The 24,559-nt window shown below is 40.0% G+C and overlaps 1 protein-coding gene across 1 annotated transcript; it reads right to left on the bottom strand.

Moving 5' to 3' along the window:
* Positions 1-4: 4 nt before the first annotated feature.
* On the bottom strand, positions 5-23,582 carry LOC107779738 (high mobility group B protein 9). The gene is made up of 5 exons (XM_016600218.2): positions 22,891-23,582; positions 22,496-22,574; positions 22,239-22,404; positions 490-872; positions 5-312 (listed from the first exon to the last, which is right to left on the bottom strand). Exons 1-5 carry the CDS (start codon positions 23,046-23,048, stop codon positions 220-222), a joined length of 879 nt encoding a protein of 292 aa, XP_016455704.1. The 5' UTR covers positions 23,049-23,582; the 3' UTR covers positions 5-219.
* Between the last annotated feature and the right edge of the window lie 977 nt (positions 23,583-24,559).

The raw sequence follows: 24,559 nt of genomic DNA, 5'->3' as shown, positions 1-24,559 counted from the left end.
CAAGTTTGATAAACAAGATCATCTTATAAGCATGAGGTTAGTCTAGGAAAACACATGCAAAAAGCTGCATTTTTCAAAATAGTACTGGACTAGTTTACATCACAGCTATAACAATGTTTGATCCACGGAAAAGCTGCACTTTTGAACTACGTTGGAATGCAAAATTTACATGTTGATCTCTTCATGCAAAATGAAGTATACCTTGCTTCTTTTCTACCTTTAGTAGCAAGATGTAATCTGCATTCTTTCCTTATACTCTTTCATCTCCTTCTGGTACCTCTCCTTGTCTTTCACCCCATAGTCTTGATATACCTGTATAAACTAACAATCAGCATCAAACTCTCTCAATGCTCCTAGGTAGTGAAAATTCCAAGGAAATTGGAGTCGGCTATATGAATTCTCATTGTCCATGTCACTTCATTTAAGCACGTTTGAGTCCAATATTATAAAATTTTAGTTTCTCTAATGATCGAGTTTGAGTATGCTTACCCTTTTTTCTTCGGGAGAGAGATTGTTCCAAGATTCTCCTATCATCTTTGTGAATTCCCTCTCTCTACTTGGATAGAGAGATTTGAGCATGGAATGTTTTTCAGCAAAGAAGAAGTTGTATCCACTCCTATTAGGTTTCGGGCGATTTGGATCTCCTCCCTTCCTCCTCCTGTTCCTCCGTCCCGAGTGGTGGTGAGGTGGTGGATTGTAAGGTACAATTGCACTGCAATTTTGTGCAGTTGATTTAGAAGAAGAGGGAGCAGCAGGTTGGTTTGGATGGTAAAGTACTCCATTGAGAACCTCAGATCCCATTTTGATGGACACCAAATAACCACAGTCAAATTTGCCATCAATTGTCCCTTCGGCTTGGAAACTCTGTGAAACTAAATACACAAGAAAATTCAGGATATCCAATGTGATCAACCATTGAATATTGTAATAGTAACATTTTCCCCCCCAAAAAACAAGATATTCTATTAATTTGAAAGACCAAGGAAGGTGATTGTAAAATTTTGAATCTACACCCGCAAATACTATTAGGGGTCCTTTGGACTGTAGACAAGTTATGTTGAGATTATTTATGCTGGAATTAGTTATACTATCATTAGTTATGCTTTAGTTATCCTGATATTATTTTTTTATCCTGGGATAACTTGTCCTGGGATTAGTATTCCATCATCTGACAGTTATAAGTTATTCATGTACTATTTTTAATCCTGGGATATCTTATCCTAAAATTAGTAACCAAATAAGGGATAAGGAGATACTAAATTTTTATATCAGGATTATTTTTGCTTATCCATCATACCAAACGACCCCTTCGGTTAAAAGTCTTTGTTTTGCTTAGTTGTTTTAACAAGCACTCCATTCCAGCAGACTTTGTGATCCTTGATTGTGAGGTTGACTACGAGGTGCCTATTATCTTGGGTAGACATTTCCTTGCTACGGGGAAGGCTCTTGTTGATGTGGAAGCCGGTGAGCTCACTTTCCAAGTGGGTGACGAAAAGGTAATTTTCCGTGTGTGCAAATCGATGAGGCAGCCAAATAGCAACGAAGTTTGTTCATTCGTGGGTTTAGTGACCGAAGTAATTGTTGATGATGCTAATGCCACAATGAATGTTAAGGATAATTTGAAAGCCGTATTGCTCAACTTTGATGATGATGAGGAGAAAGAAGGCTATGTGGAGTGTGTCAATGCATTGCAAGGAATGGGGTCGTACACTTATGAGGCCCGCAAGCTATCTTTGGATATTGACAACCGGAAGAATTCTCCAACAAAGCCCTCAATCGAGGAGCCTCCCACTTTGGAGTTAAAGTCATTGCCTCCGCATCTTAGGTATGAATTACTTGGCCCTTCTTCTACTTTACCGGTTATCCTTTCTTCTTGTTTGACTAGCATGCAGGTAGAGTCCACATTGGAGGTGCTACAAAGGAGGAAAAGAGTAATCAGATAGACCTTGGCAGATATCTGGGGCATAAGCCACGCCTTTTGCATGCACAAGATTATATTGGAGGAGGGTGCCAAACCCTCCGTTGAACATCAAAGGAGGCTAAATGAAGTAATACAAGAGGTGGTCAATAATGAGATCATAAAGTGGTTGGATGCCGAGGTTGTTTAGCCAATTTCCGATAGCTCATGGACTTCTCCGGTGCAATGTGTCCCAAAGAAAGGGAGCATGACTGTGATAACAAATGACAAGAATGAATTGATCCCCACAAGATCTGTTACCGGGTGGAGAGTGTGCATGGACTATAGGAAGCTCAACAAAGTCACTCGGAAAGATCATTTTCCGCTTCCATTTCTTGATCAAATGTTGGATAGATTGGCCGGACGTGCTTTTTATTGCTTCCTGGATGGATACTCCGGCTACAACCAGATTCTTATTGCTCCTGAGGACCAAGAGAAGACTAATTTCACTTGTCCATATGGTACCTTTACATTCTTGAGGATGCCATTTGGGTTATGTAATGCACCAGCGACTTTTCAACGGTGTATGATGGTCGGTCCTTCCATCGGGATAACACCCATGCCACCACTGTCGTCTTCTATACCACCAGCTTCATTCTCAGTGCCATTATCAGTGCCAGCTTTATCCACTTATCCACAGACTGCGCTGCGAGTCTCAACAACTAGATGCAGGCAGCTACTTCAAAGCTGCCTGACATATCCAGTGTTGTTCAGTCAGCAGCCCCAGCAGCACCAAAGGTACCTCTGTCAGTGAAGGAAACATTGAAGAAGATTCTGGACAACCAGAAGACTATTATGGAGACTCTAGTGGCACATGGGGAGGTCATTGAGGAGTTGGGAAAGCAAACAAAGAAGATGCTCTCAGGCATCGAAGAGATCAGTGGACAAGTTGAGGAAAGTGGTTGCCAAAATTGCATCTGCGAGAGATCTACCACTGGACTTACTTATGGAGGGAGCACCTTCAGCACCAGCAGTACTAGAGGCATCACATATAGCAGTCGGCCAATCTGAGGAGCCGGTTGCGACTGCCCACACCGCTGAGGAGATGATCCAGATGCTCAAAAACCCTGTTGTCCCTCAGCCAGGTGATGATGAGATACAGCTAGAGGAGACAGAGGGTGTTGCGGATCCCATGCAGACTGAGATCACATAGGGAGTTATCTTAACTCTCTAGCCTTCCTTGTTTTTATTTTTATTAAGCATTGGGGACAATGCTTATTTTTATTCGGGGGTGGTCTATTTTGATTGATTGACATGTGGCCTGTAATAACTCTTATACTATTTTTCCTTTATCTTTATTTTCTCTTTGGTATGTATATATTCTCCCCCTTCGTTTGGTGTATATATTCAGTCTCTATTATGTATATATTCATTTTACTTCGGTTTGTATATTCATTTATCTTGCTTTCCGTAGTTTATTTCATAGCTTCTTTACTTTGTCTTTCTTAGTAGTATAACTTCTTATTTACTTTAATAATTTCTTTTTGATTTGTTAGCTTTTTTTTATGTCTGAGTGATCAATAAGCCTTTGGTTTTCTTAATGCCATGGTTCTTTCCAAAGGTGGGTTTTGTGTGAACCGGGTGGCTCTTCCCAAACGATGGATGACGTGACAACCTTCTTAAGGGATTGAGTCCATTTTCTTTTATGTTTAGGCAAATATAGTAGTAATGAATAAAAAAGTCTCAAGCATGCTTCACTTGGTACCAACATATTTACCTCCGACCTTATTGTTAAAAACAGAGTTGTTAGCATAAAATAGCTCTAGTTCTGACTTTTTGACTCTTGTGTTGACTTAAACAGTCGAGTGGTTCAGCCGAGCCATTTGTGATTCTCAACCTTAACTAGGGTTGTTGTGGGCCCTCGACTCCATTCTCTTTAGCAATCCAGCAGCGTGAAAGGGGATGTATTGAATTGCAAGTCCAAGTTCCCGTGCTAATAGTCTAGAACTTGCCCCGAATGTTTTTTTAGGCGAAATTCTAAGTGTAGCTTGGCTTGAGAAATGATTGTAGGCTCTCCTTGATCCGATTTGAAGTTTGAAATCAACCATAGCCTACCAATGTGATATCCCTAGTCAACCCATTTGAGCCTAAGCCTTCTTTATTTCAATAACCACGTTACAAGCCTTTATGGCACCCAATCTTTCCTTAGCATTCTTGAGAAATAATTGTCAAAAATATAAGTTTGGGGGAGAGACGAAGAGTTTGAAAGTGAAAATAAAAGGTACCAAGAAGAGAAAGGAAGAAAAGAGAAGGAAAAGAAAAGAAAGAAAGAATAAAAAGAAAAATGCCAAAAAGAAAGTGAATAAGGTAGAAAGTTGAAGGGATTCAAAGAAAACAATGATGAAAGGCATGGAGTAAATAGAAAAGGAGAAAAATGAATGTCATTACCAAGAAAGAGTGACATTACATCTCTCTAGTTCCCCTGAGGAAAAAGGAATTGACTCAAAGAGACGACAAAGTATGAGCCAAAAAGAGAATATGCAGTGCTAAAGAGAAGCTGAACCAATTCCATTCCGATATTTCCCTCCCTAGTCCAAAAGCCTTCATTACATGTCGAAATAGCCCTACGTGATTTCAAGCCGAGCGAGCTTTCATTAGTGGTGATCTACATGAGGAGCAAGTTTATGGTACTTAGAACTAGACTTGTGACATTCTTTTGAGATAGATGAACAAACTTTTCACAATTTTTGCATTGAGTGTTACATTCTAAAGTGAGATATGTTAATGGAGAGTAGAGGAGGAGGAGTTTGGAATCCACAATGACCTAAATGAAAGAGCGAGCTTCCTTGATGAATAAAGTCAACTCTTGATGCTCTAGTGTCACATTAGAACTATTGTACTCAAAAGGTCAAATCATTGCATTGTTGATAATTCATGCGTGTTGTCGGTAATTGTTGGTCCCAATTGATGTGTGATTGATTCATCTTAGGCCAGCTGAAATATCCATTTTTCTAGTAGAGATGGGAATTGCCTTAATTGCTTGAGGACAAGCAAAAGCTTAAGTTTGGGGGAGTTAATAAATATGGATTTTGACCGCTTATTTATTCTCTTTCACTTGCGTTTTAGCTCAAAAATGCTTAAAGGTATTCTCGAGAACTAATGAAATGAGCTTTCTTACAGGAATATTGGGAAACGAGCCGAAAAAGTAAAAATTAACTCAAAAAAAAGTCAAAATTGGACAAAGACCAAAATAAGGCAAAAATGCTTACAGTGCGGACCTCACAATACTGTGTGCGGCTGCACACAATGAATAAGCCCTGTCAGATTAGCTTCATAGTATGCGGACCGTATAATTTTGGTGCGGCTACAGAAGAGAGATGCAGAGAGTTGGAATTTTGGGCAAGCTGAAGAAATGCGGACTGCACCATTATTGTGCGGCCGCACTCACTATTATGCGGCCCGCAAATGACCAGAATCAGAGAGCCTTGATTGAAGCTATGCGGATCGCACTATTATTGTGCGACCGCGGGATTCAAAGGTGCGGCCACATTCATAAGTATGCAATCCGCAGAAGAAGGCCCAAGTCAAGTGTGCGGCCGCACTCAGAAATGTGCAGTTCGCATAATTAGATAAAGTGCGGTCGCATCCCACTTTTATGCAACCGCAGAAGGCCCAGTTGACCAGTCAAGCTCAGAGTGCGAAGCGCACTCAGAATTATGCGGCCGCACAACCTCCACAGGGGCATTTTTGTCAGATATTTTCAGCTTAGTATAAATAGAACTTTTTGTCATTTTTAGGGCAAGTTTTGTTTTGGGAGAGCACCTGAGCCGTTTTTCTTTACTGTTTTGAGTAATATTGTACTAGATTAGCTTCTAAACATTTGATTTTCTTTCCCTAATCAATTATTATGCATTCTATCTTAATTTCTTCTTGTATTTCTTCATTTTGCATGAGTAGCTAAATTTCTAGCTAAGGTTGTGGCCCAACCCTAAAGTGAGTACTTAATGGGTGTTTGATTTAGGACATGTTTGTGATTTAGGACCGTATACATATAGTCCCCTCGTTTCTCGGAAAGAATGTAGCGAGAAACGATATGATTTTTCAACCTCTGACTAGATACACACTGACGTCTGCGTCGAGCCCGATTATGACGTATGTGACAAATGTCTCGTCGGTTCAGTTACCAAGGCATTAAATATGCGTCAGACGATGGTCGGCCACTGTTGATTTTGAACCGTCATTGTCAAATATATAAATAGCCCCCCTTCTTTGTTATTTTAAACCTTTACCTTCAACTCTTCTCATTCCAACCTTCACAGTTCCTCGCCTTCTCCAAAGTTCTCTATTTCCAGCTTTAAGAATTTCTTTGCTTGTTCTTCGTCAAACACCAAAATATTTCAATTTCCCATCTTCTTTGTTCTTGAAAATTTAGATGGCCAAGATATCTAAAACCATTCCTCATAAAGAGGCTGCTTTCTCATCTCGGTCGGCCGGTGAGAAACCGATGGTGGAACCACGCCTCGAAGAACTCATTCCCGGGGGATGTGTTATCGATTCTGACTTTAAGGTCGAGAAACCTTCGTCGGTTGTTAGTCGATGTGAGCCAGTATCGAGATATATATGCTCGATACCTCAAAGCCTTGTTGATTTGGTGAATAAAGACTGTGGTTGGGAGAACAAAGAGGTTGTGATACCGGTATCGGAGGAAGCGATCACTACCCACGTGGAAGGGTACTTGAGTGTTTATACTTATCCTTTCGCGCTAGGTCCCCTCAATCCAATCATCATCGGCTTCTGCAGAAAGTACCAAGTAACCCTCGGCCAAATACATTATTCTTTCTGGAGGATTTTAATACTATTCTGTTTCTTTGTGAGCAAAATCGACGAGCTCCCCTTCACCCTCGACCTCCTTGTAAGATTATATAGCCCTCGTCTTTACCGAGGTGGGCTGATAAAGCTTCAACGCCGGGCCACCAAGGCGTTCACCTCGAGCATAGATGAAGATAAATATCGGGGTTAGATGAGCCGGTTTGTTTGAGTGAAGACCTCGGACTTAATCCCGGCTGAGAGTATGCCATTTCCCGAGAAATAGAATATGAACCGTGAGTGTGATTTCGTTTTTAGCTTTTGTTGTTTTTACTTCTTCATCTTTACTTATTAGTGCTTTTCTTGATACAGTCGTTGCTTGGATACTAGGAGAGGTTCCCATCTCTAGAACTGGGTCAGGAGCCTGGTTTCGACGTCGACATATGCCGAGCGCGCATGGAACAATTTGTTAAAGGTCCGGTGGGAAGCTCGTACTCACGGTAAACCTTCTTCTTGACTCACCAATTTGCTTATTGTTCAATATGTTTTCAAGCATAACTTTTACTTACTTTTCTTTCTTCGTAGGTATCGGAAAAGATGCGGTTGTGAGACCCCCATCAGGTGATGAAAAGGTTTTACCGCCTTTCTCAAAACCGGAGAAGGCGATTAATAGAAAAATGGCCTCGGACTTTGAGGGTCAAAAACCCAAAAAGAGAGCGGCTCGTAAACCCAAGGTGAACGTAATCCCTTTGACCATAGAGTCAGTCCTGAGTCAAAGGGATGACGAAGAAGAAAATGATTCCGAGCTGTTGGGCCGTGCTCGGGCTAGTACCAATACTCAGAATCGCCTTGATGAGGTCGAGGAGGGATGACGAAGAAGAAAATGCTCCGACCAGGCTTGATGAGATCGAGGAGGGGGCTTCGACCCAAGTTACCGAGCCGAGGGAGACCGAGGATGTTTTACCTCGGGGTAAAGAGACCGTCAAAGAGGCGGTGAATGCTGGTGCACAAACTGATCTTGGGGACCCCGAAGACGGAAGTGGTGCCCCAAAAGACCTACTCGGGATGATAGAGATCGGGAATTCCCCCTATTTCCCTTATTTTTTCCAATCGATGATACGTGATGCTCAAGCTGTTGATATGTGTCACGGGGAAGGGACCCATGGAGGGGAGGATCCTTTCCGTGGTTATTTTATCGGGGTAGAAGATGTCACCAGCCCGAGTGACTTGGAGGCTCCGGAAAAGCTCGAGCGAGCTGGGAGTGCCTTGCCTATTTAACGAAGCCCAACAGGCTCTGAATCGGGTAAGTTCATACTTTCTTTACCAAATTTCATACTTGTGTTTTCTTTTCCTTGTATAATCCCTTCTTATTTTGGCAGGCTTTTGTGCTTCATCGCGAGGCATTTTTCCAATCCTGAGGGGAGCTGAGCCGGTACGAGGCCGAAGTTCGAAAGCTTACTGAGGAGAGAGATGCCTTAAAGCTTCTCAGTGAGCAGAGAGAGAAGGAGAAGTCAAAAGGACTTCGGACCGAGCTGGAAGCATCTCGGAAAGGACAAGCTGAGCTGGCCGAGCAGGTACAAAGAATCTTTGAATTTAATGATATTGACTCGGGATTGATGGCTAATAATCCGGTCCCGCAGGTCAAGCAAAAGTTCGATGTGATTAGGCAGCTTCGTGCTAAAGTGGATGTAGTGACATCGGAGGCCGAGGAGTGGAAGAACATGGACCGCCTCGCCTCAGAAAAGGAGACTGCCCGAACTCAACTGGCTTCGTCCGAGGCCCAACTTCGAAGCTTAAAAGATTCCTTGGTGCAAGCCAAACAAATCGAGGAGTTCTAGTCTCAATTGAGCTCAGTAAATTCTGACCGAGAGAGATTGGCCATAGAACTTGCAGCGGCCAAAACAGAGGTCGAGAAAACGATGGCCAATGCTGATGCAATGATGGTCGTTTATCGATCTAATGTCGAAGCTGCTCAAGTTCGAGCAAAAGAGGTTGCTGAGGTTGCTCAAGCTCGGGCAAACTGGGTTGCTGAGCATGCTAAATGCCTGTCTCGAAAGGAGACTCTCGAAGAGATTCATGCTCGTGGCTTCGATCCAACAGCCGAGATCGAAAAAGCTAAGGAGCTTTAAGCCGAAGCCAGGGTATTGGCCTTTCCCGATGATGATGATACCGGGAGTACGAGCGGATCTGAAAGTGAAGGGGGCCTCGAGGGCGAAAATGCTGCTCCCGGAGAGGACTAAAAAAATATTTAAATATTTTTTGTGCTTCTTATAAGACCGTGTTGGTCTTTTGTAAAGAAATATGATCGGGCCGTCTTTCCCTTGTAAATGATTTTTACATGAATATAAAAACTTTCTTCCTTTCATATCTTCTGAATCTTTCGCCTTTAGTTAACTTGTACAAAGGTCAAAAGTGCCTTAGCATTGAATAATTATTCGAAGGTCCAAGATTGAGATAGTAAGAACTGATAGTAAGTACTCCATTCGACCGTTCCTTATAGGTAGCCCCCGAGTGAATGCTCGAACTCGAACTTGAACTGAGCTGACCCTTAGGCTTGATAGATAGATGTCAAATGAAATGATTTGCTCAAACTCGAAGCAGAGTAGCCTTTTTAAGCTTGACACGTAGTCTCTGGTTCAGGGTAATAGTTCGAACTTGAATCAATGTGGCCCTTGGGCTTTGTGGTTGAGTGAGAATGATTTCTCGAACTCAAAGTAAGAGTAGCCTTTAGGCTTAATGGTCGAGTGAGTGTTTTCTTGAACTCGAAATGAGAGTAGCCCTTAGGCTTAATGCTCGAGTGAGTGTTTGCTCGAACTCGAATTAAGAATAGCCCTTAGGCTTAATGGTCGAGTGAGTGTTTGTTCGAACTCGAAGAAAGAGTAGCCCTTAGGTTTAATGGTCGAGTGAGTGTTTGCTAGAACTCGAAGAAAGAGTAGCACTTGATAAGTTGGTATTTTACCCACTTATCTCTTCTTGTACTTAGCCTCTTGTATGATTTTGTTGAGAAACTAAGGCATTTATTGAGATTTATTGGCATATTTCAGGTATCAAGTGATTTAGAAGTGATGGTGAAGAAATCAAGTGAAAACGAGTCAAAAAGAAGCTAAAATGGACAAAGGGGATCTGCCCAGTGAATTACCCTTCGCGTCGCAAAGCATCAGGACAACAAGCCTTCGCGAACGCGAGATGCTGTACGCGAATGCGAAGAAGGAGGAAGCCAACCTTCGCTAATGCGAAGGTATAATCGCGAACGCGATGAAGCGGGAGACAAACCTTCGCGAACGCGAAGGAGATATCACGAACGCGAAGTATTGTTCGCGAACGCGAAGAAGAAACTGGGCGAAAAAATTGGGCAGTTATGGAATTTCACAATTTTGACTCCAAACCATTTTAATACACAACCTAGCTCATTTATCAGGATCATATCATATCTTGGAGGATTTTTGGATTATTTTCAGTCCATATACTAGAGAGAACAAGTTTTTGGAGCTAGGGTTCTTGCATACACACTTGGGTCTTGAAGATTTGAATCTTTTGGTTGAGAATTTCTTACTCCTTTATGCTTATTTCTTCATTTCCTTGCTTTGTATTGTATATCTAAGTGTGTAGTATTTATTTCCAACACTTGAATCTTGTTTATGAAAATATTCATATTTAAAGTGTGGATTAAATACCTTATTGTGCTTATGTATTGAACGATTTTTATTTATTATGAAGCGAGCTATTATTTTTTTAATTATTCTTGTTCTTAAATGTTTCCAAAGGGATTAGCTAACCCTATGACTCGCCCATTTACTTCGGATTAATTTTGGAAAAAATAGTTCGGGATTGGAAAAGATTAATTAACAAGAACTTGAGGCGTTAACCCTCACTTTATAGATTCTACCTAGGAATAGGAATGAACTACTTGTAGCCATATTCGGGTGTGCTTAATCTCTTCATTGTTTTAGGGATAATTCAATTAGGAAGTCTTGTTAGTATTCGAGAGAAGCTAATATAGAATTAATATCCGAGGCTAATAAATAATAAACTCGTTCATATTTATAAAATTGTGAAATATATTGGATCGTTACTTGAGTGTAAATCCCAATGCACCCATGCTCGTAGCCATTGATCATTTTACTTGCTTTCTAGGTTAGTTTACGTTTTCGCATTTAGCTATAATATTTTCTCAACAACCATTTTAAGTATTTGGCATTACATAATAAGTGATAATTTTCTTACATTCCTAATCGCCTATATATTATTCTCTGTGGGATTCGACCCCGACTCATAATTGGGTAAATTATATTGCATGCGACCGTGTCCATTTACTTTTTATTAGTGGATTTGGACGTCATCAAAATTGGCGCCGTTGCCGGGGAACAATTTGGCGTAATTTAGGTTGTTTGAGAAATAAGCGTAAGTACTTTGGTCCGAACTTGTGAATATTTGTGTAATTATCTTTCTTACCTTGGTCTATTTTTCTTGTTTGTTTCTTGTTTATTTTCTTAGTTTTAAAAAAAAAATGGCATCACATAATGAAAATTGGTCGGATGGTAGTTGTTCATACTTTGATGACCCCTGTCCTTATTATGGAGGACCACACTCGTGGCAAAATTATTTAAATTCTCCCGGGGGTGGATTGTGTGCACAATCTCAAACCCACAAGTGGAGTATTTGTGATAAGTGTGATCGTCAAAATGGTTATTGGGATGATTGTGCTTATTTATCCTTCCCTTCCCCAAGCCCCCGCTATGATGATTCTACTTTTTGGAATGAAAATTATAGGGATATGGAAGTGGAAGAAATAGAGCATGGTCAAAATGGAGAGTTTAAGCTCATGTTAGAATGCCTACTTGAAGGAGGAAACAAAGAGCAAAATGCCTTGGAGGAGCTTTTGGAAAATAGTTTTCAAAATAATTTGGTGCTTGAAAGGTTAAACTTACAAATGGGAGAAATGCTTGAAGCTTTAGAGGTCCAAAAAGTCTCGAAAGTGGATAATAGCCAAGAACCTTCCTTAGATGTGAAAGCCGAAAATTCTTTCTTGGCACTTGATCAAAACCAAGAAGAACTCTCAAATGCTCAAAATGAAAGGATGATGCTCATGTTAGAGGCTATTCTTGAAAATGAGGAAAAGCAAAGCTTGGCACTCGATGACTTAAAATAAGTACTAACTCAAAATGATGATAATATCCGCACCATAGAAAATCAAATAAAAATATTGGTTGAGGATCACTATGCTCACCACCTTGAGAGTGTGGAAAGATATCAAGAAGAGTCTAACATCGAGGAAGAAAGTGAGATTTATTTTGAGGAATCAAGCATTGAACTTCCGCTAACCGACTCCATGAGTGTTAATGATGTCAAGAAAAATATGAAATTAGAGTCAACCGGTATAATTGAAAATATGATTGAGATTGACTCTAGTCCAGGGGAAAGGAGGATGTCAAAATGCGGTAAGAATTGCAATTTGGAGGTTTGATGTCACATTCCAAGCACTTTTCAACATTGGACTTGTGCGGTGATATGGGATTTGAACTACACGAGTCAATAAGGGATTGTGAGGAGGAAAGGCAAAGACCATACATCTTACAATTTGAGGGAACAAGAAGGCAAAATGACACTCCTCACATGAAAGTCAAGAAGTTCAAAATGATAAAATTAAAGTTTGGCTTGATCATTTATTTACCACCACCCCCCATTGCTTGTGGTCGCAAGCTTGATTCCAAGTTAGGTACCCAATTCATATCGTCCAAGTGGCGAGAAAAGTGGTTAATTTGATCTGTGTCGTGCCACGACGTTAAATGCGGCGCTTGGTGGGAGGCAACCCATCGTTTTCAAAGTTTTTTCGGTCATTTTTGAAATTTTCTTTTTTAGAATAGCTTAGCATATTGTTTTTGACTAATCTGCCAAGTTTCACATTTTTTGGAGTTGTTTTGAGCAAGTGGCATGGTCCGAGCAGTCCAAACCAGTAACTGCTGGGAAATTGCAGAAACGGGTCTTCGCGTTCACGACAAAACCTCGCGTTCGCGTCCAGTGGTATTTTCTAATTCTTCTCGTTCACGTGGTTTCACTCGCGTTCGCGACTGTTGGCCAGAATTACTCTTCGTGTAGGCGACCGTGCCCTCGCGAACGCGTAGGGTCAGGTAAGTTTTAAAATTGTTAAACACTGGAAACGAACAATTTACCCTTTTGTTCCCTTTTGGCTCAAGAACAACTCTCACTACTCCTTCACCATAATCTTCAAGTCCATAATCTTCAAGCTCATTTGCAAGGTATGTAATTTCCTCTCTTGTCTCTTAACTCTTTCTTCTCTTTCTTGGTGTAAAAGAATAGAAGAACAACCATGGTTGTTTGGTCCTTAGGGTTCAAATTTTGAGTATTAAAATATCAAATTCGTGTGTGAAATTCGTTGTGCTTGCTGAGTAAGGTTGCTTGAGTGTGTGTGTGATTGTTAGTGTAAATTTTGGGCAAGATGTGTGCTGAAGTTGATTGAAAAACGAGAAGGAAAAGATGGCACACACTGTTTGACGAAATGCCTGAACGAAAAATAAGCCTGTGCGAAGAAGATTACCTTCGCGAACGCGAAGGCCAAATTCTGGGCAAACATTTTTTGACCTTCGCGAACGCGATGGTACGCTCGCGAACGGGAAGGTCTAAATCTGGGCAAAAATTTTTGCTCTTCGCGAACGCGATGGTTCTCTCGCGAACGCGAAGAGCAATCACTGGCAGTCCTTAAATTGGCAAAAAAAGTAACTTTGCACAGCTCTGCCCGGGACCTTTTTCGCCCATATCTTCGGCCTAGCTATTATTTCTTTAATTATTCTTGTTCTTAAATGTTTTCAAAGAGATTAGCTAAACCTATGACTCGCTCATTTGCTTCGGATTAATTTTGGAAAAAATAGTTCGGGGTTGAGAAAGATTAATTAACAAGAACTTGAAGCATTAACCCTCACTTTATAGATTCTACCTAGGAATAGGAATGAACTACTTGTAGCCATATTTGGGTGTGCTTAATCTCTTCATTATTTTAGGGATAATTCAATTAGGAAGTCTTGTTAATCTTCGATAAAAGCTAATATAGAATTATTATCCGAGGCTAATAAATAATAAACTCGTTCATATTTATAAAATTGTGAAATATATTGGATCGTTACTTGAGTGTAAATCCCGATGCACCCATGCTCGTAGCCATTGATCATTTTACTTGCTTTCTAGGTTAGTTTATGTTTTCGCATTTAGCTATAATATTTTCTCAACGACCATTCTAAGTGTTTGGCATTGCATAATAACTGATAATTCTCTTACATTCCTAATCGCCTATATATTGTTCTTTGTGGGATTCGACCTCGACTCATAGTTAGGTAAATTATATTGCATGCGACCGTATCCATTTACTTTTTAGTAGTTGATTTGGACGTCATCAGCACTTAGGCTTAATGGTCGAGAGAGTTCTTGCTCGAACTCGAAGAAAGAGTAGCCCTTAGGCTTAATGGTCGAGTGAGTATTTGGTTAAACTCGAAAAAAGAGTAGCCCTTTGGCTTAATGGTCGAGTGAGTGTTTGCTCAAACTCTAAGAAAGAGTAGCCCTTAGGAGTGTTTGTCCGAACTCAAATTAAGAATATACCTTAGGCTTAATGGTCGAGTAAGTGTTTGCTCGAACTCGAATTAATGTAGCCCTTAGGCTATATGGAGCTTGATCTCATTGATTTTTCGGTTGGCAGTCCCCGGTTTATGGGGTAATCCGATTTATGGGGTTATTATTCAAACTCCGGTCATGGTCGACCCTTAAGCCTATTTGCATAATAGATCGGGAACATGAAGTAGAAGAATCTTTTTGAGATATGAGATATCGGTAAAGAAGAAATTTCTCTTTATAAGTCATTATACATGTGTTCATGTTTTGTGCCAGGGCTCGAGCAAACTACGCGGGTATGGTTCGTTTGACCATTTAACCCTTACAAATTTTTCCTATCGAGACCTTGTTGCCATGAAGTAACGTTCTTGCATCGAACTTGATATATTCGAGGACAATGCCCCCAGTATTCGAGGTTGATTGTAAAGAGGCCTCGGATACTGTTGAATTGTTCTACGTTAGCACAATCAATGGTTGCCTCATTAAAACCTTGCCAAAAACCCCATTTGGGACAAAACCGGTCTAAGGAAAAAAGAGTGCAATGCGTGCTTTCAGACCTAAAGGCTTCGAGTTGAATAATCCATCCTTGTTTCTGGTCGTAAACCTGCAAGGGTTAATTTCGAAATAAACAAATATGGGAGGATCGTACCTTAGCAGTAGTATCGTTTTAGGTGTGACACATTCCAATTTCTTAGTAGTTGTTTGCCGTTTATCAAGCCGAACTTGTAGGATCCTTTTCCGACGATTTCGAGAACCTGATATGGTCCTTTCCAGTTCGGACCCAGTTTCCCTTCATTCGAATTTTGGGTGTTGAGGGTGACTTTCCTTAGTACCAAGTCCCCGATTTTAAAATGTCGAAGATTGATTCTTCGATTGTAGTATCTTTCAATCTGTTGTTTTTGAGCAGCCAATCGGATGAGAGTGGCCTCTCGTCTTTCGTCAATAATTCTAGGCTCGTATTTATGGTCTCGTTATTCGACTCCTTTGTTGCATATCGAAACCTGATGCTAGGTTCTCCGACCTCAACCGGGATCAGAGCTTCGGCGCCATAGACCAACTAGAATGGCATTGCTCCGGTATTGGATTTCGATGTTGTGCGATATGCCCATAGGACTTCGGGTAGTATTTCTCTTCACTTTCCATTGGCGTCGGTCAATCTCTTCTTAAGATTTTGGATGATGGTTTTGTTGGTCGATTCGGCTTGTCCATTCCCGCTAGGATGATATGGTGTTGATAAGATCCTTTTGATCTTGTGATCCTCGAGAAATTTAGTTACTTTACTGCCAATGAATTGTTTTCCATTATCACATATAATCTCAGTTGTCACCCCGAATCGACATATGATGTGGTCCCAAATGAAGTCTATCACTTCTTTTTCTCTGACTTTCTCGAAAGCTTGTGCTTCAACCCATTTAGAGAAATAATCAGTCATAAACAAAATAAACTGAGCTTTACTTGGGACCGATGGGAGGGGGCCGACTATGTCCATTCCCCATTTCATGAAAGGCCATGGAGATATGATCGAGTGGAGTAGCTCTCCGGGTTGATGAATCATGGGCGCATGTCTTTGGCATTTGTCGAATATTCGAACGAACTTCCTCGCATCTTTGCCCATATCGGTCTAATAATACCCTGCTATGATTGCTTTGTGGACCAGCGAATCGGCACTGGAATGGTTTCCACAAGTGTCTCATGAATTTTTCGTAGGATGTAATCGGTATCTCATGGTCCCAAACATATTACCAATGGTCCATCGAACGTCCTTCCATACAACGTTCCGTCTTCGGACAGGGTGAACCATGCTGCCTTTATGCGAAAAGCTCTCGATTCCTTTGGATCTGATGGAAGCTTTCCATTCTTGAAGTACTCTATATATTTGTTTCTCCAATCCCAGGTTAGACTTGTGGAGTTTATCTCGGCGTGACCTTCTTCGACGACCAATTTTATGAGTTGTACGACAGTCCCCGAGTTGAGTTCATCATCTTCGACCGATGAACCTAAGTTTGCAAGAGCGTCGACCTCGCTGTTCTATTCTCGGGGTACATGTTGCAAAGTCCATTCTTTAAATTGATGTAGAGTCACCTGTAATTTATCCAAGTACCTCTGCATTCGATTTTCTCGAACTTCAAAAGTCCCGTTAACTTAGTTTACCACGAGGAGGGAATCACACTTAGCCTCTACGACCTCCGCTCCCAAGATTCTAGCTAGTTCGAGACCTGCAATCATGGTCTCATACTCGGCCTCATTGTTAGTCAATTTTGTAGTTCTGATAGACTGTGTGACTACATTACCTGTGGATGATTTTAGTACAATGCCTAATCTGTACCCCTTCGCGTTCGAGGCACCGTCCGTGAAAAGGGTCCAAACTTCCGAAGAGGGCCCGATTTTATCAGTAGCTCTTTTTCAATCTCAGGTACCAGGGCTGATGAAAAGTCAGCCAAGATTTGAGATTTGATAGCGGTTCAAGGTCGATACTCAATATCGTATCCACCGATTTCTATGGCTCATTTGGCCAATCGACCCGAAAGCTCAGGTTTGTGCAAAATATTTCAAAAAGGATAAGTTGTTACAATATGTATCAGATAGGGAATATCTAGTTTCGGCCTCGCCTAAGGTCCGACTAACATAATAGATAGGGAATTGCGTACCTCGTTCTTCTCTAACCAGGACTCCACTTACCGCTACCTGTGGACTTCACTTAAAGCTGTTCGTCCACTTTCGGGGTATGAAGCAGAGGTGGGCTCGATAAATACCGCTTTATTCTTCCAAAGCCTGCTGGCATTCCGGAGTTCATGCAAAGTTGCTTTTCTTCTTAAGAAGTAAGAAAAATCGATGGCTCCTATCTGAGGATCTCGAAATGAATCGTCCTAAGGTGGCTATCCTCCCTATTGACCTTTGCACAGCCTTCAAATTATTTACTACCGTGATGTCCTCGATAGCTCTCATTTTATCGGGGTTGATCTCGATTCCTCGGTTTGACACCATGAAACCAAGAAACTTGCCCGAGCCAACCCTGAATGCACATTTTTCGGGGTTGAACTTCATATTGTACTTCTTTAGTACGTTGAAATTTTCCTGCAAATGCTTTAATTGGTCCTCTGCTCCCAGGGACTTAACTAACATGTCATCAATATAAACTTCCATTGATTTTCCTATTTGTTTTTTGAATATTCGGTTTATTAGGCGTTGATAAATTGCACCAACATTTTTTAGACCGAATGGCATTACGTTATAACAGTAGGTACCGTACTTAGTGATAAACAAGGTCTTTTACTGATCCTCCGGATTCATCTGTATTTGGTTGTACCCGGAGTAGGCATCGAGAAAATTGAGAGTCTTGTGGCAAGCAATGGCATCGATCATACGATCGATATTGGGCAAATAAAAAGAATCCTTAGGGCATGTTTTATTCAGGTCTTTATAATCTATACACATTCTAAGTTTGTTTCCCTTCTTAGGGACCACCACCACATTTGCTAGCCATTCAAGGTATCTTATTTCTCCAATGGATCCTACTTTAAGAAGTTTGGTTACCTCATCCTTGATGAAGGCATGTTTGACCTCGGACTTGGGCCTTCTTTTTTGCTTTATCGGATGGAATTTCGGATCCAAGCTTAGTTTATAAGTGGTCGTTTTTGGTGGGATCCCTGTCATGTCAAGGTGGGACCAAGCGAAACAGTTCATGTTAGCTATAAGAAATTGAATAAACTTTTTCCTGAGCTCGGGATCTAACCCCGTGCCCAGGTATACCTTTCGCTCGGGCAAATGTTCAATTAGCGTGATTTTCACCGGTTCTTTGACCGTTGATTGGGTAGCGTCAGAATCATCGGGGACCACAAAGGATTAAGGGACCCCATAGTCATCATCTTTGTCAGTCTTTCGATTCTTTAGTTGGGTCGAAGCTGACATTTGTAATTTCTATTTAGCATCATGTTCCTCCTTCGAATCTGATCCCTTTGTCAATGATAGTGAAGATATCAGAATCACTTCATCCACGGCAAACATTTCTTTTGCATCTGGTTGCTTCCCGTAGACCGTTTTGATTCCCTCCGATGTTGGGAATTTCAGAACCTGGTGAAGGGTCGAGGACACTGCTCTCATGTTGTTGATCCATAGCCTCCCGAACAGGGCGTTATATCTCATATAGCCCTCAATTACGTGGAACTTTGTTTCTTGGATGATCCCGGCCACGTTTACTAGCAAGATTATATCTCCCTTAGTAGTTTCACATGCCATATTAAATCCGTTCAGTATCAGGGTAGTGGGTACGACCTGGTCCTGTAGACCGAGTGGCTCTATGACCCTTGATCGAATGATGTTGACCGAACTACCTGGATAAATTAATACACGCTTAACTTGAGTTTTATTCATAAGTATAGATATTATCAGTGCGTCGGTGTGGGGTTGCACGATTCCTTCCGCATCTTTGTCACTAAAGGACAAGGTTCCTTTAGGTATGTAATCTTGAGTCCGAGATTGCTTCTCTCTTACAATAGACATCTTAGTGCGTTTAAGCACCGGTCCCTGGGGGACATCGATCCCTCCGATGATCATGTGGATGATGTGTTGTGGCCCTTATTTTTCTTTTTGTCTATTGAAATCTCTATTTTTGAAATGAGTTTTGGCCCGGTCACTTAAAAATTCTCGAAGGTGCCCTTCATTGAATAAACGGGCTACCTCCTCTCTCAACTGCCTGCAGTCTTCGGTTTTGTGGCCATGGGTATCATGATATTTGCACATTTGATTGGGATTTCTCTGGGCTGGATCGGACTGCAGAGGTCGAGGCCACTTACTATCTTTGATGCGTTCGATAGCTGACACGATGGCGGATGCATCGATGTTGAAGTTATATTCGGATAACCGTGGTGCTTCCTTAGGTCTGATATGCTTGTCGAACCCATTCTTGTTCAACAGCCCCCGAGACCCTTGGCCTCGATCACTTCTCCTTTTGCCTCATACGGAGTTGCATGTAGGTTCGCTACCCCTACGATCTCCGTTATACGACCGATATCGGTCTTCGTTCGACCTTGGTTCTCGGTCGATGTCCCAACTGGTCGTCTTCAACTCTGATCTTCGATTGACATCGATTGTGCACATCGCCACAGGTAACAGTCGGGTACTCGACCAAATTCTGCTTCAACTATCGTGAAGCTATCGAGCTTCGTTCGTTCAGTCCTTAAGTAAAAGCTTGTACAGCCCAATCGTCCGCGACCGCTGGTAGATCCATTCGTTCCGTTTGGAAACGAGATACGAACTCTCTTAGCATCTCGTTATCTTTTTGCTTTACCTTGAAAAAGTTTGACTTCCTGGTCTCGACCTTTATGGCTCCGGCGTGTGCTTTTACGAAAGAATCTATAAGCATAGCCAAAGAATCTATAGAGTTAGGCGGTAAATTATGGTACCATATCATTTCCCCCTTTAACAGGGTTTCCCCGAACGTCTTCAATAGTACGGATTCAATCTCGTCGTCTTCTAGATCATTCCCTTTAATGACACATGTGTAAGAGGTGACATATTTATTGGGGTCGGTCGTTCCATTATATTTAGGAATTTCAGGCATGCGAAATTTCTTGGGGATCGGTTTAGGAGCCGCGCTCGGGGGGAAAGGCTTTTGTACAATTTTTTTGGAATCCAAGCCCTTCAATACTGGTGGTTCCCCCGTGATCTGATTAACCTTGGAGTTATAAGTTTTTACTTTTTTGTCGTTTTTTCAATCCTCTTTTCTCCTGACTCAATTCGTTCCTCTAACATCTTAATAATTTCAGGATTAGTCCCCCATTCTTGTTCATTTGATCTTACTACAGCTGGCCCCGTTTCATGGGTGACTTCTCGGGGTGGACCGGGCTCGCCCCTGCTCGGTGCCTGGGTTTGGCTCTACAACTGAGCTATTGCTACATGTTGAACTTGAAATATTTTAAAAATCATATGTAGGCTGATCCCGTCTTCTCCAACATTTTGGGTATTTCGAACTACAGGTTGAGTTCCACCATGAATGCTGTTTTCGAGGTCGGAACTTTGGTTCGCCTCGATGGCCACATGTGAATTAACGTCGATTGGATCTGCGGCCCGAGTTCCAATAGGATCGACGAGTGGCTTTTCATTTTCGGTCGTCGGGTTATTGTTCTCATCTTAAAGGCAAGCTTCGTTGTCAATAAGTAGGGCCATTAATTGAGAGTTCGTCGTTTTTAACCTGAAATCAAAGACACTTCCAAAAGCAAGTGTAAAAATGGCGTGTTTTGCAGAGATTCATACCAAATAACTACTGTTATTCTTAGCCCCATAGTGGGCGCCAAACTGTTTACCCGAAAAAAGGATAGAGTTAAATTTATACGTAGCTCTAAGGATACGTGGTATAACTTGGTACAAATTAGAAAAATAAGTAGAAATATATCGAATATTGATTGTAAAAAAGGAATGGAATACAAACTCAAATTGAGTGGAGAATAATTTATAAACGAGCAAGATGAATCAATGCCCAAAGCCCAAAAAAGGATCATCTTTACTATATGTGTGTAAATCTCAATTATCTTTGAAATATGAGAGTGTCTTGATGTTTGAATGTTAAAATGTCCCTTATAGAAATGATAGCCACTCTTCATATAGTGGAGGAATCCTACTTTGGATATAATTAAAAATACATAATGGGAATTCCATGATAGATTAGTTAATTAGCTTTTTCTTAATTCCCGCCGAGATTCTCTCCCCTAGTGCGGCTACAACGACTCTTTGTCTTTTAGCTCGATCTTGGTCGGTCTTGGTATTGGTCGATCTCTGGATTTCGAGCTCGGTATTGATCATTCTCTGGCTCTTGAGCTCGATAACACCACTTCACATCATAACTCGATATTGACTCGAGCTCGGTATTGATCGGTCTGGATCTCGAGCTCGATAACCCGGCTTTACATCATATCTCGATATTATAATGACGACCCCCGATCCATTATTTTTCAATCTTGACTAATCATATGAATGGCAAACTCGATTTTGACCGTATACAATACACCAAGATAAATGCAAGATATTATGAAACATAACTCCTATTTATACCATTACAAAGTTAAATATCGAAGGGTTGATTTGACTTGGAAGGTACTCGAGTTAAATAGGATTTTTTAGAGGCAAAAAGGTCGAGTCAATGAGTAGGATCCCAAATAGAAAAAAATCTATTTCAAAAGTAGAAAATTACCGATCAGAAAATCTGCACCTCAAATGTACAAATCCACGAGAACAATTTAGCACCACAAGCCATAGACGAGAAGACAAACAAAAATAACGAGGTATGAAATTCAACAACATTTTACTTTAACCCAAGTATTTATTACTGTACGTGTCCTAATGAATTAGCTGACTATATACAAATTTTTGAAATACAATTGGCATGAATTTCCGTTACAAAATTTTAGTAAAGTTTGAAATACAAGGGTTAAATATCATATTTTCGATCTTAATTCGAACATTCATTCTTGAATTTTTGAAATAAAAATTTGCAATTTTATAAACGACATAGAAGTATTTGTAATAATTTTAAAATAAAAAATATATAAAAGAATTTCAAAAGACTCCTAGTAAAAAATTAAAATAGTACTACTAGATGAGTAACAAAAATAATACTCCACTTTATGCACGCCAGAATTTAAGCAATAAATTAAAGTTTATATCCCATGTCTCGAAGTCTATGACACATGACACGTGGCAGAATGAAGATCCTCTAATTAGTAATTACTCATCCGAGGTATTGCGAAGAGAGGAGAGGAAATGACTTGGGGAGAGGTGGAAAACTGGAAATTGAATGCATCTAATTGTAGTAAAAGATCAAATTAATCCTTGAGCTTTATCATTAATGGGAAAAATGCTAGTCACTTAATAAGGACAAAAAATTATAAGTACACAAATGAACACATATTGGAAATTTACTAACCTGGAGTTTTGTCAAGCAAGGGAGTTTCACGTCTAAAAAAGTAAACTTGTTCAAACCGATGAAGCAAAGTGAAATAGTGTTTCCTCAGTGCATATGAAGCACTAGTTGTGGTTGGAGAAAACTTGAATACTGAACTCACTTCTCTCCATTTCTTCTCTTCCACAACCTATATATCATTAATAAAAAAAGGTGTATCTAAATGAAATGTAAAATATAAGAATAAAATAAAAGCAAAATATTTTTAGTAGAAGCTGAACCTTGTCAAAGCCACCCCTTTTAGTCACCTCTACATAGAGAACATACAAATCTAGCTCCTTCCCTCCAATCACAGGAACCCTTCAACAAAAACCAATTCAAAGATTAAATAAACAGAACCTTCCGTCTCTTTTTCCTTCTTTTTTTAAGTTAGTATTTAGGCGGAACCAAAATTTAAATTATGTAGCTCTTGATATAATTTCAAAATGTATATCTAACTCTATTTATTTTCCGCACACATATATACTTAATTATTTTTCTCACATATATATATAGGATTTGGTCCAGAAAATTGATTTTATCAAACCCGAAAACTCATTGTTGAATCAATCACGGTAATTTCTTGAAGAAAAAAAAAATACACCAGTAAATTAAATATACGGTAAGTTGCGCTTACGTGTACTTTGTACCCATGACAGAGTGGAAATTCTTGAGACACTCCCTGAACAGATTTTGGTCATTAACAATGTTCTCATGTGAAGCCAGTGGTGGAGGATACAGCTGACCCCCATTTCTGTTGCCGGCGCCGGCGGGAACCATAGCTTTCTGAGACATGGGTTCACCTTGCCGCCGGCGACTGATTACACATTCAACAAGCTGTAACCTTCGCCGGAAAATCAAGAAACAGTGAAGGGAGGTAGCTAGTAATGGGTGTAAACTTTGAGGAAAGGGGTTAGTTTAAAAAAAGCTAAAGAAGCCAAATAAAAAGAGATAAAGAAGAGATGAATACAAAGATAAGTTGGTACTTAAGAAGACAATAAAAGCTAGGAGTTTTTGAGACGCGTGTTGAAGCAACGGTTATATGCAGAGATAGTTTTCTAACTTTGGCTTCTTCTTCTTCTTCCTCTCTTGAGTTGAATCTCAATGGGCAAAGGCAAACCACATTAAATTTTTGGCACAGGCTAAGCTTATTCATTAATTAATGCTCTTAATATTTTTGCTTCTCTTGGCTTGTTGTATTGTACAAAGTGTACTTAAAAGACTGTACAATTCTGCTGTAATATGAAAACTCCAAGTCCAACGCGATGATAGGTATTATAGCTAGCAATAATAATAATAGGTTCTGATCAAATCTTTACGTACGCAATAGGTGAATATATGCTGCAGGTTCTTTTTGAGCTCTGCTTACGTAAAAGTACTATGCTTCATCTAATCCAATCAGCTTCAATTAGTACCAGTTATCAGTAATCACTTTTTCCTTTGTATTTTTTTGTACCCACCTGGGCTCGAGCTCTTTGTTTTCTAGTATTAGCAAAGGTTGATGCTTTTATTTCTATTTAAGTTTTTCTATTGCACGACTTTAAAAAAATATATTATTTACACTAAATTATAGTACTGGAAGTCATCTTGAATATTATGTGAAACCTCCAAAGAGGATTTTTGAAAATTAATAAAAAGAGCAAAATCTAAAGAAGATGGGTAATCAGGCAATTTTTTTGTCAATGAAAAATAAATTAAAATAATGATGACAAAAAAATCAAAATAAAAGAAGCAAGCGTAATCTCGCAAACCAACAGAAAAATTTTATTAGTCTGACATTAGAAAATTGTATATACACGAGGCAAAACCTGAGGAAGATCATTGTAATTATCCCTAAAAAATAAAAGAAAAAGGCAAAAACTAATCAATTATATTGGTTATTTCTTTAATTAAATGGGATTTTCATTCTTTCTTCTTTGAGTCGTGGTACTATTCTATCAACTTTTCGTTTACTTTCTTATTCCGCAATTCTATATCTCTAATTTCCTTTTAAAATGTAATACGAGTAACGCCAAAAATACTTTTACGGAAAAACATAAAAGAAGCATTCACTTTAGGCTCATATGGTTCCCTTATTTATTTTAATTATTTACTTTTAGGAAAAACATAGTAGATGTTTTTATGGTTCCTCATTTATGCTAGTTTAATCTAGTTTCAATCTTATTAACTGTATATATACAAAATTGTAATGTCAGTCAGACTAACAGTATTGTAAAAGAAATAGATTATTCAAGCCACAGAAGGACACATAATATTATACTTTTATTAAATGCATTTCCTTTTCTTTTTCCTTATAACATCCAAAA

Source organism: Nicotiana tabacum, chromosome 15 (genome assembly GCF_000715075.1).
Source record: "Nicotiana tabacum cultivar K326 chromosome 15, ASM71507v2, whole genome shotgun sequence".
Lineage (NCBI taxonomy): Eukaryota > Viridiplantae > Streptophyta > Magnoliopsida > Solanales > Solanaceae > Nicotiana > Nicotiana tabacum.
This window is presented reverse-complemented; position numbering and strand designations above follow the sequence as displayed.